General features: G+C 37.1%; 1 protein-coding gene across 1 annotated transcript in view; it reads right to left on the reverse strand.

Moving 5' to 3' along the window:
• Positions 1-13,125, reverse strand: part of pth2ra (parathyroid hormone 2 receptor a) — an 88,710-nt gene that overhangs the window by 11,979 nt on the left and 63,606 nt on the right. The window contains 2 exon segments of the mRNA XM_042494693.1: positions 4,697-4,791; positions 13,002-13,068. Of these exon segments, the coding sequence (XP_042350627.1) occupies positions 4,697-4,791; positions 13,002-13,068 (162 nt within the window).

Below are 13,125 nucleotides of genomic sequence, written 5' to 3' on the forward strand. Positions count from 1 at the left end.
GAGGTAACAGGTGTGTCACATGTGCACAGTGATCCTTTCAAGCAGTATCTGCAATAGATGAGCATTACAATCACACAAACTTCGTCTCACCCTCGGAGACTGATTAAAATGCATCTGCACTCTCTCTCAAGTTCAAACGGGTCTCGGTGTCACACAGCCATTAAACAAGCGTGGCTAAACCTCAGGCGGCCCTCTCGAGAAATCAATGCAGGGTGCTTCATTTCCACTTCCTTTTAATTCTTGGTGACCATCTGGATTGTCTCAGGGCATGAGATCAACCTGACAGACATGAAGATTTACAATTGTAAAAGCAGATTGTGTTATTATTTTGCAGTTTGTCTGCAGAAAGAATTGAGATAGCTACATTCCTACAAGGTTCAGGTGAGGAACTCACCTCAATAGCTAGGATTACATACACAGATAATCAATATCTTCCATTTAAATATTCAAAATCAGGCGATTTCATTTTCTAGTTAAGACGTGAGATATGCCAGTATTATTCAGGTTTAAGGAGCATTACTTGGGCATGAATACAGTGCATTCAGAATATGCAGCTCAGTTGGGGTATTAACTTCAATTTGCGACACATGCGCCTGTTTGGCTCTGGGCATTGACATGGATATGTTGTACACAAACATACTTGCAAACAGTTTTGCAAGGCTGGGGTAGAGATGCATGCAGAAAAGCCCTCATTTCTGGAAGAAGAAATGAACAGACAATTTTGTGCATGTAAACATACTCAATGTAATGATCCATCCTGAAAAGAAATGTGCTTAGTCTACTGCATCTATTCAAGCTCTGCTAGGAATGTAAGGAGTCATGTACAGAGTCCAAGAACATTTTAACAACTCATTGCAAGAGGGTGACCATGCTCTTCACATAAGAAATTTTGACAACCATATGTGGATGATAAACTTTAAACCACCTGACAGTAGTGTATATGCGTTCATTCACCACACCCCCTATGAAAAGAATTGCAGCAATTCGCCTCAGCATGAGAGAGAGAACTGATCTGTCTCCAACTCCCTTCAGCAGCACTCTGCTGCATTTCTGAACTGCCACAAGTATTTGGATTTTCGTTTACTATAAGCACCATGTCAGTTGAGTCTGATTTTTTTTTTTTATTATATATTTATATGTAAAAAATAGAAAATAAAAGTAAAAAGTAAAAAATATTCACACTGTAGGATACAAATTTGTGTAATTCCTCTCTTCTCTTTTTTCACTGGGCTGGTAAAAAAAGGGAGGTCAAACAATCATCTCCTCCCCTGTCTACTTCTCTTAGCAGTCAGACTGCTGGAAAAGTGGTAAATAAAGAGGAAAAAACAAAGTCTCAATAATCCACATAAGTGAATTATCCATGCTTAAGTAACCACACTACTACATATATTTTAAAATGAACATTTTTTATGGAATCTTTTAATAGCGTAAGCCATGATAAATTGTCATAAACTTGCTTTTGCTTTTTTAGTAATACCAGATTCCAGCAATTTCTGATTTAGACCCGTTGTTATAGCGTATGGAGCTTTAATTGAATGTTTTTTGAAAACGTTTATGCATTATTCTCTGAATGTCTTTTTTGGGTTTGGTATCAGAGGAGAAAAGTGAGATATGACAGATCCCCCTGACTCTGTTTTGCTTGGACTGCAGATTATTGGTCTGTGAACTGGATTAAATAGTGTTTGGCATCGATTCATGTAGATGTAGATTATGTCTTGTTTTTATTTTTGTCTTGTACTCAGGGGGCTGTGTTTGTGCTTTGTATTTCTTTTTTGCTGTGGGATATCTTTCAACGCACAGTTTTCGGGAGGTTTATGTCTTTTTTTTTTTGTCTGATAATGTTTGTGTTTATGTTTGGATGATATTTCTGTGTTGAGCTGTTGGATGATGGCGGGTTAACAAAAAATCTAAATCAAAATCTCTTTGTTAAGGGAGTTCTGGCCAAGACCGCAGCATGAGAATTTCACATAAAAGAACAAAAAGACCTAAAACACAACAGCAAAAGTTGAAAAAAAAATCACACATGAGCAAAAAGCAACAAACTTACAAAACACTGCCAATTAGCAACATTCAGAAAGCAGACACATGCATTCAGTGTTCAAAAGGTTCTTAACCCTGTTTTTAAAATCTCCCAGGCTGATAATAGAGTCTAGTTTAAAGGGACTCTGCAGCTCACACTGAGATGACAGAGCAAAAACTTTAAAAGCATTTTCACCAAAGAAAGTGTGGGAAGGAATGACATAAGTTGTCCACATGACCGAAGGTTACAGCTACTGTTTTTGGAGTCAGCAGAGAATACAAATGAGTATATGAAGGTATTACTGGAGCAAAACAATTGAGCAGCTGTGATGGAGGAACGTGTAGGGGTAGAAACAGTCGAACATGAGTATCGGTAAATCTGAAGTCACAGAGGAAAAAATGCTTTTGGAGTTGTACTTGTGTTTTTCTCCCCTGTAATAAAAAACAACAGTTACACTTTCTCAGATTCTACATTGCAGCTGCACAGATTATTTTCTGCAAAGCACATTTTTAAATCTCACATGCTCACATTTTCACTACAGTTGCAGCAGTGAATATGGTGCAAAACACAATCACACACTTGTTTCAAAGAATGTGGAGTCATGGTCAGAATTGGCACATCTGCAAATTAGTATTTGAATTCATGCAATAAGAGTTGCACACCTGTACAATATTTTTCTTATGAATACATTTTTTTTTGTATATATTTCAAGCACAAACACAAGTCACTAACTATGACTGCTTGAATCTACTGCTACGAGTCTTGAATGCTGTTTTTTTCACTCACAAATGACAAGTTCTACACACTCTCCCTTTTGCACCAATCTCAGTAAATATGGAGTGATTTGTGTCTGAACTTCCAGGGGGAGGGCAATGCTCAGAGATCACACAACCATTTTGGCCAATCAAATTTGGGGCTGTGCTCAATGTGGGTTGAGTCAAGCAAGCATCGAGAGCTGGCTTGTGATAGCAGGTCCGACTGCTTTGGCTGCTAGCTAGCTCACTGCTAACTCTCAGTTCTAGGGTCTTGGTCTAAGAAACTACATTTCTTTTATGTGTGACTATTTTCTACTGCTATAAATTCCTCTGCCACAGGTGCACAGTCGTTTTGCTGCAATAAAAACTTTATTCACTTCATGTTAAATGGCCTTACAAAAAAAAGAGTACCAGTATTCTATTTTACGGTTGCACAGTGAAGACATTTTCTTGACATTCATTCAGAAAGTTTAATACAAACATTTTATTGAAACAATTTTGTCGACAGCTATTATGCCTCACCCGCATCCTTTTCTTGGGCACCCTGACATCACTGTCATTATTCAATCTATATGCTGCATTTGGCTTACAATCATCTTCCGGCAAAGCTTCCAGTTTACTGCACCCAATTACTATCATCCTTTCTGACAAAGAGTCTGCTCATCTAATCTATACAGAGCATCCTCACTTGCAGCATTCAATGTAATTTGCTTCTCAGAAAATACACTGTAATTAAAATGTTTTTAGAGAGAATAATAGTGATAATTGCATATGTTAGAATGCTAGAACACATTATGTGTGTTTGTGTGTGTGTGTGTGTGTGTGTGTGTGTGTGTATGCATTACTCATGTTGCAGGGACATACTGTACATTTGACTTTTACATTTGCACTATTAACCCAAAACTGAACGTTTCTACAAACCACACATACAATACATTTGCATTTAATAAAGTAATAACAACGGTGCAGTTAACGTGTGGTTGGGTTTTGGCACAAAACCCAATCAGTTATGGTTAGAAAAAACTTACTGACTTGACTTAAAATACACCATTCGGAGATCACAATGCCAACAGCAAAAGCGGGGATGTCTCGGTAAAGTACCATGGCTGTGGGGCTAGCTCACCTAGTAGAGTTTGCTGCATGTCATCCCCTCACTGTCTTCCATATTTATTATCTCACTACAGCTGTCCTTTCAATAAAGGCCAAAACGGCCAAAAAACAATCTTTTTTAAAAAAGTGACAATGGCTTTTCATGGCAACGTCCCCACTAATGGGCTGCTACAAAACATCCCTGTTTGGAGCCTCAAAATACAATGAAAACACACTGACAAAAGACTTGCTCAAACAGAACAGGTTATGTTGTTTGTTGATCTTGTACAGCAGTCTGCAATTTGACATCCACTTGGATGACACGCCATCCACCATCCCTCTCCACCTCAAAGTAACGAAGTAAGCTCATGTATTTTGCCACTTTCAAAATGTTAAACTATTGGACATTATTACATATAATGAAATTTGACAAAGGGAAGAATGCAGAAAGTAAACAAAGTAAATGCACTGTAAATGAAAGCACAAGCTATAACTTTGATCATTGTTTTTGTTTAATCATGGTTTTTTTTTAACAATAACAAAAATAATATATAAAACAGCAGCTGTATCCTCTAACATAGAAACGTACTTACATCCCAACTATACAAAACCTTTGGCTGAATATAGTTCTTGGTCTATGCTGAAGAGCAAAATCTTTTCTTTTCCCTTCTTTTAGTTTGCAAACACAGTGACATCTTGTTTCTGCCACCATAATCACTTAACATTGTGTTAACTGAGCACTTAATTTTGCAGCAAACAATCTACATCAAACTCCAACTTTGGACACAAAGTTGTTCGCTGGTTTTGATGCTGCAGTCAGTTGAGTACTCACCTGTACTGTTTCCTGGTGTCGTATCTCCCTGCATTTGTCTCTCGAATTTTAGTGGCCAACACTCGCACGATGTTCACAAACAAGATGAAGTTGAGCTGAAACAGAAGAGCACAGATGGAAAGGTCTTAACTCATGCATTACATGTAAGCATTCTTCGTCCCTGTTACTATAATGAACATATCCGAAAACTACAGTGACCTTGACCGTTGACCATCCAATCAGTTCATTGTTGAATTCAAGTAGATGTTTGTGACAAATTAAAAGAAATTCCATAACATGTTCTTGAGATGCTGCATTCACAAGAACACGACAGTAAAGGTCACAGTAACCTTGACCCTTGACCACTAAAATTTACTATATGCACCCTTGAGTAAAAATGGATGTTTGCACCAAATTTGGAGGGATTCCCTAGTGGTATTCTTGAGATATTGGGTTCACAAGAATGAGGCTCATGCAAGGTCATGGTGACCTTTGACCACCAACCAAAAACATTATGCCTCTGGCCACGACTATTGCCAGTGCAGAGGCAAAAAAAGAAGCCATTTTTAAAGAATTTTTGGGGGGCTTTTAGCCTTTAACTGACAGGGCAGTTAAAGTGTGAAAGGGGGAGTGAGGGGATGGCATGTAACAAAGCGACAAGGTTGGAATCAGCCCTGTGGCCACTGTGTACAGTCTTTGTACATGGGATGCCCGCTCTACCAGATGAGCTACCAGACACCCCAAGAAACCACTTAAAAATGTTTATGACTGGCTTTTATATCAGGGATTGATTTAGGAACATCTACCTTTGAAGAATGGTTCCAACCATATTCACAGGAGACATATTATTACTACAAATACATCAAATTCTATCAAATAAGACATACTTTTAAAGCTGAAACCTGTAGACTTACACATGCAGTTGACTCATAATTAAGACAGGGTTCCATCTGCTTTGGCACTTCTCAAACATCAACTCGTTGTTAGTATTAAGCTTCACTATCGCACAGTAAAAGTCACTTATTTGGTAACACAAAACCTGTTTGTGCAAACCAATCAAACAATTCTCACTAGAAATATATGGACTGTGTGTGCAATCACAGGTAATTTTAGAGCTTTACTATGCTGCACCATAAAGCTTGTAAACAAAATGGAGACATTAATGAAAAAAAAACTTTATTTCAGCATTAAATTGTAGAATAAATAACTAATGCTGTATATAACATTCTAAGAAACTATTTTATGTACAATTGTCACAATATGTTATTACTAAAAAGGTAAGATTGAAGAAGTACAGATGGCTGCAGATTTTTGTGAACAAAGATACTAACAAGCTTTAAAGGCATATAAATGCCACAAAGTGACCTATCATGTTGTTCTGTGGAGCCAATTTATTTTTCATAACAGCAAAAAAGCTAGACTTTTTTTTTTTTTTTGCCAAGTTGTGGGATTTCTTCTAAGAGACTTTAACCAGACTGAGGCAAAGCCATATGAAAGGTGCAAATTGAGGCTTACATTTTCCATAGCCAGAGGCTTGGTCCCCCAAATCCACATCATCCTTTCAATAGATCTTGGGGGAAATAATAGAAGTCAAGAATGTTAGGTGTTGAAGTCAACAGTTTGATGCCAGGGGCAGGGATAAAATCAAACACCTCAAACAAAGAGAGGCATACTGGATCCATGTTCTTAAAGGCCCCTGGTCTAAATCAGGACTTTGACCTCTCATCATTTTTATATTAATTTTCTTAGTACTAAAATATTGTATTGATTGTTTGTTTGTTCTATTGGTATTATGTGACTGATTATTGTTGACTTACATTTTTAATATTGTTATTTAATGTTGGTTGTATGTATTTGTATCCTGGTATGTTTGTTTCCATGGTTAAAGCATCTCAGCCAGGGAGAGGACCTATCTTAGTGTGTTGGGCCTAAAAGTATGCTGTATACTCCAACCTGTGCAAACCTGTGATGAAAGCAACAGTAATCACTTTGTTTGTTTCACTACTCCCTGAGGAAGGTGTAAGCCAATACACGTTGGTGTATGTTTCTAGCCCATTTAATGCCTTTTATATTCTTCAAATCATCCTGAGTTCCTGGAACTGGATCATTTATTCCTGTTTTTGGCAAAAACTTTTCCTCCATAAGACCACTTGTCTACACCATGTCAAGGTAACCCCATACTTTTTTTAATAAAAGGTTTTACTCTTTTTTTTTGTGAAGCATTGTCTTCAGTGAGCACCGTGGGTTTGAGGGACACCAGTAATGCTTTGCCACTTTCTTCTTTCCTATATTAGAGGAGGCTGAATAAGAATATAGTAACAAATACAGATCCAACATACAAATATAACATGCCAAAACTGACAGTTAACACACTTAAGAGATTTTCTTTTAGAAGAATGTCTGCTAAAATCCAGAGCTCAACTGCAGTTATTTAAATTTGCCCTTGAAATCCTGAGCAAGTTCTTATCATTTCTTCCAAAAACAATGGAAAAAGGCAATGGGCAACTAAACAAGAAATGACCAAAAAAATTGGGAAGACTAAACAAAAAACAGCCAACAAAACAAATGAGAAAATGACCTGGAAATTTGCTTAAAAGTTAGAATAATTCTGTAGCTTAAAAAGGTTTAAATACTTGTGAAAGGCATCTGGAAGCAGCGTAAGAAAAGTGCCGCTCCAGGTTTCAAAGGATTAATTTCCCTCGATTCCCTCTCACCTTCTCATATTCTACATTATTATCATACTAAACAGACAAGGAAAAAAAAACTATAGTAATTATGCTTGACTTATAATTAGTATACATCCTAGTGAGAAAATTCAATTCAATTCAATTTAATTTATAAAGCGCATTATCACAAAACACAGTTTGCTTCAGAGGGCTTTACAGCATATGACATCCCTCTGCCCTAAGACTCTCACATCATCTAAGGAAAAACTCCCCCAAAAAACCTCTGTAACGGGGCAAAATGTGTCTGATCCTGGAAACCTAGAAAATATGGAACTTTGTGTGATGAGAGACAAAAACATTTAGTTTGTGAGCACAAACTTTGCCAGATTATTACTTTTCTAAAAAGATACAAGGACCGTGATGACTATTAATTCCATGCAATCAATTCTTTGTTAATACACCCAAACCGCTGCACCACTTGACACACACAGCTTACGAGATGCCTGTTTCAATATCTCTAAATACGAAACCATGTGACAGGTTATTGGCATGCCATTTACTACAATATTAAACCATTCCAAATTGCTGTTGGATGAGTGCAAGTTTCTTTTTGAGTGGCTGGCAGTAAACCCAACCAGAGATACAAACATCAATCTGTACTACACTTGAAAATTCATGTTTTTCCATAAATCACATAGCAACAATTTACTGTGGGTAAACACACACAGACACACACACACACACACACACACACACACACACACACACACACACACACACACACACACACAGCTACCCTTCAATTTTTCTCCACCTATATTTGCAGGCAGCCAACAGAATAGTAACCAAGACATAACTGTAGGTTATAGGTTAGCAATGCAATTGGAGGCCCTGGATGTCTGTACAAAACTTCTTTGCAGTTGATCTAATATTTGTTAAGATATTACAGTCTGGACCCACAGTGGTGGACAAACATTTCCATCCAAAACCAATTTGTTTGGTCGGTTTAATTCGTGAGTAGTTAAATAAGTTCAGGTATTACAACTTTTCTGGCTATTAGAATACCCATTTCTTACCAAGCACTCTTTTAAAAAAACACATATGAATAACATAATTATTTTCCTGAAGTGGAGAGTTCTCAAAATATTTGACACATTATAAATCATTAGAAGTAATCAGCCACACAAGTGCATGCAGATTGATGAATTAAATCTCCAACATAGCATGCGGTCTTATTCTTTCATGTGGAAGCTTTCTGTATCTTCAGCAGAGTCAGCCAGCAGAGCATTAGTCCTCATTAGCCAGTGAGGTCTCATTAGAATCTGCACAAGTTTTTTCAATCACAGCTTGGACGTAAGTTAACTCAATCAGCAGACAGGCAGAGACGGCTTGAGGCAGAGCATGTCTTTCAACAGTAATTTTCAATAGTTTCCATTAGTTTCTGTTGTCCTCACAGCAAGACACTGCATAAACAAACCTTTTCCTTAATTCGTGCCTTTGTGGAAGGCTACAGTGTGGAAAGAGCCCTCAGCCTGTAGCAAAGTTGTGCAGATGACAAAAGACCAAGAAAGACTGCTGTCAATCCTTTGAACTCTGCCAAAGAAACACTAGGCCGGCACATATTTTGATATTTTTGCTTATTGTGATGTCATTTCTTGGATTATTTTCAAATGTCAAGGTAGAAGGTTAGTCAAGGTAAAAGGTTATGTAAGTCATTAAACCATGATAATTGATTAAAGTATATAAAAACTGTCATAAATTCAAACAAAAAGTTGGATTTGAAAAATAAACACACTAAATACATTGATCTAAAAGACTTCTAAAAGAAGAAACATGATCAAAATATTTCTTGACACTTCATAAGTTAATTGAGCAATGTACATTTTGTTTATGAGCAGAGCATAATGTTGTTGAAGTCATCTGCAGTTGAAATATTTCCCCAGTGCCTACATAGCTTTTTTATGTTTCAGTCTTAATTTTTTTCTTTTTTCTTTTTTCTTTTTGTCTTAACTTTTGTAAGTCAATAAACCAGGATAAATTATAAAAGTATTGACATTATGTCATAAATTAATAAAACAAAACTGACATTCTTATCAACTTTCTATTCTGGTCCTATGGCGCTACCGCATGTTTTTACCGTCTTTTTCACGGCTTGTAGCATAACGTAATGAGGTCATCGCAGGCGGACAATGTGATAGCACAAAGGACAGAAATCTTAGCGCTCTGCTCCAAAAAAATGTTCTATCAATTGTAGTTTTTTTTTTTATTTTGGATCAGTTTTCAAACAGGAACATGAAAACATCAACGCCCCATGGTCACCAGCGGGAGGTCTGTTGACAGATTTCCTGATTGTTTTTAATTATTCCCATTGGCAACAAATACTTAAACTTCCACAGAGTTTATTTGGATTTGAATTATAGCAAGATAAAAAGAGGTGAGAAGAGAAAAAGCATATCTTACATATAAAATATTTTAGTCAGTTACTTGACATCTTTGTACAAGGCACTGAATCTCTACATTTATAGTATCCAGTGTCAAATCCCTAAAGTGTTCATATATGCGTGTTAAATAAAAGGGGGGGAAAAAATTCATCTTAAGTATCATGTCCACCTCAGACTTGGCCTCTTTAATGTTCTGTCCGTCCTGTCCCTGTCTTTGATAATTTATCTCATGTCTGCACTGCTCCTTCATATTTAGAATAACCCAGAGATTATCAAAACTTCCACGTTCAGCCAGCTCTGAGGTTACTTTCTGTCTTGGAGTTAATTGTGCTCAGACTTCTTTTTTGTTTTTAGTTGGCTACACCCTGGTGTGCACCCAATGGGTGTCCATAATTCAGTAATTGGTTCTTGAACACATCCACAGGCAGTATCTATTTTAGCGGTAGTCTCATGGTGGACACTGGACCATAAATCCATTCTCAACCAGTTGCATATGCTGGCTTTTTTTTTTAACCATGACCACAGTATTTTACTATTTACCCTCAACAAGCAAATCACCAAACCAAAAAACCACGATAAATATAAGATACTCGTGAAGAGGAGATTTTGCTCTTTTTTGTGTATGCTTCTCCAGGTGCCACCCTCCCCTCCTCCTCACCATGCAGAGAGTGAGTAAACACACCTGTGCTTGATCTGCTCATCAGGAGCACAGACCATATCAGGACTGAAGAAGCCAAATACCAGTGTGCTTGTTAGCCAGTGTGGCAGCATGTGTGCTGTGTATAGACATGAAGACTGAAGCAAACTATGGTTTTAGACTCATTGATCATTACTCCCGTTTGGAGGGTGGGTGTTAAACTTTTGGTTGAGATGATCTGTGATAAATTCAGTATAGTTTTCTATTCTTTTTTTTTTAAGGAAAGTACTTTTTATTGTTTTATTGTTTGTCCACTCATCCCGAGCCTGATCAAGGACAGTAACAATGAGTAAACATGAACAAATCTCTCCCAAATCCAAAAATTAGACTGCTAAAACTCGTGATGTCATAGGGTATACATTTTTTCTTACTTTTCAGGTAAGAGAATTTAAGAGAAGTCAACTGCAGATGTACCAAACATTCTTAACCATCAACATCTGCTCAATCCCACTTAATCATTAGTCACCTGTTAGCACAGGTAATGTCGCCTTAACACTATATAAGGGCAGGTTTTGTACTGTGTGAAAGACTCGCAGCAAAAAAAGGTTGTAAGAGGAAGAGGAACTTCTGAAGTAGTGGAATTGAAACAGGCCCACAGTCCTATTGAATAAACTTAAAGTAAATGTGATTTCGTGGAAATGTATTGAAGCATTAAAAGTTTATCTGCCAAGAATTTAAAGGAATTTAATGAATTAAAATAATTAGAACAATTAAAAGGAAAAGCAACAAGTCCTCATACATACAGAACATATGAGAAGCTGGAAAAATGACTTACTGGATGATGAAAAAGAGTTGCCTATTTATCTTTAAGTTAATTGACTAATTGTTTTAGCTGCACTTGTATACTTTCATATGTTTTTCAGCAAAAATATTATTTTGTAGTAGTAGTTAGTGGTTATCTAATAATAGCAGTGGAGCAAAAAGTACAATATTTCCCTCTAAGTGTAGTGGAATAGAAGTGGAAAGTGGCATGAGATTAAAATACTCCTGTACAGTAAAAGTTCCTAAGATTTGTACTCCTGTGCAGTACTTGAGTAAATGTACTTAGTTACATTCCAGCTCTGGTCAGCAGAGAGACACACAGTAGCTGAAATTACAGTAATTACGATCAATCGAACAGGTATAGCAGTATTTCATTAGCCTTAAAACGGTCATTATAATTACTTTTAAAAATGTATCTAAATTTGATTAAATGCAGTTCCTGTTTTTTTTTGGTTTTTTTTAATGTTTCTCAAATGTAAAACTTAGTTTTCCTTGTGGTGGGCAATAATTTGTAGCCTGTGAAAACAAGATGTTTTCCTCTTATCACTGTAAAAGTGCTCCCTTGCCTAAGGAAAGAGAAAAAATGAGAAAACATCAGTATGAACCATCTTGTCTCACCTTCAAAAGTTTTTATTTCAAGAGCAGATCAGAAGAGTTTGGAATCTAGTCTCTGTCCTCATCACTCCCTGCAGAAATGTTTACATGAATTATTGGGAGTGATGATTACATATCTTCCCCCTCGCCAGAACCTGCAGGTGGATGCTCGGGTGTCGGTGGGGTTGAAAGAGCAGGCAGCAACATTGATGCAGGGCATCAGGCAGAGAGAGAGAGCTGAGGAAATTTCATAGCTTCAATAGGCTGCCAAATTGGGAGGGTGTATTTTGCAGATAACATATGGAGAGTATGACGCTGGTGTGTGAATCAGTGCAGCTCGAGTGCCTGCGCTAGCTCGCAGGCTTGGCACCATTATCTCCACACTGTTTGCATGACAAAGACCCGGCATGCGGATCATTAAGAATCAAGGACTGAAGATATGCATCTCAGGAAATAATGAGCAAAAGACTTGAAGTTTTAGTTTTGAAGATGTTCGAGCACTCCCCCACAAGGCTTCTGATTGCAAACAATGAGATCAACAGGCAAGAAATCATTTTTGACGAGACACTGAATGGAGAATAACACGACTTGGCTACTTACATTAACTATACAAAACTGAATATAATTATATTAACTCAGAATATTACCATCACAGCAGGCATCTTTAGCACCTGTATTATAACGAGGCTGTCACCACCTGCTGCAATACAAAAGGTGCACTAAGCTGTAACGTCATAGATTGCAAAAATAATTTGTGTTTCTGATGTGATAATGAGTAATAGCAGTAACTTTTTTTCACAATGGTGTGGCAGGTCTTTTACTTTCGGCTCTATGAATCATAATACAAGTTATGCATTTGAGCATATTGTGGTAGGCAAACAAGGCAATGCATGTGATACAGATGGTTGTTTGTTTTCTGACAGTTACTCCCTCTTAATGAAGTATTTAGATATGCAAGGGTCACTTTAAGTGGGAAGGGAAGTTTATATCAAGTCTGATGTTGTCACAAGCTTAGGTAATTTTTAATTGGATTAATAGCCTGTTCCAAAAGAGTTCATTTATACATCAGTTTCAGCAAGAGTTGTTAATTCTTAGCAACTTCTCAAGCTACAATCATACTTTTAGTGAGGGCAAATAAAGTCGGTGATGCACAATCACACTCTTACCCCAATGGCTGTCAGAATGGGAACCTGGTAGATCCACTTAATGTTCCCAGCACTTAACTCCCAGCACCTGTATTGGACATAAATACAGAGAGGAGATGATGACGTCAAAGAAGCATTAAAATCA

The sequence above is a fragment of the Plectropomus leopardus genome, chromosome 10, assembly GCF_008729295.1.
Source record: "Plectropomus leopardus isolate mb chromosome 10, YSFRI_Pleo_2.0, whole genome shotgun sequence".
Lineage (NCBI taxonomy): Eukaryota > Metazoa > Chordata > Actinopteri > Perciformes > Serranidae > Plectropomus > Plectropomus leopardus.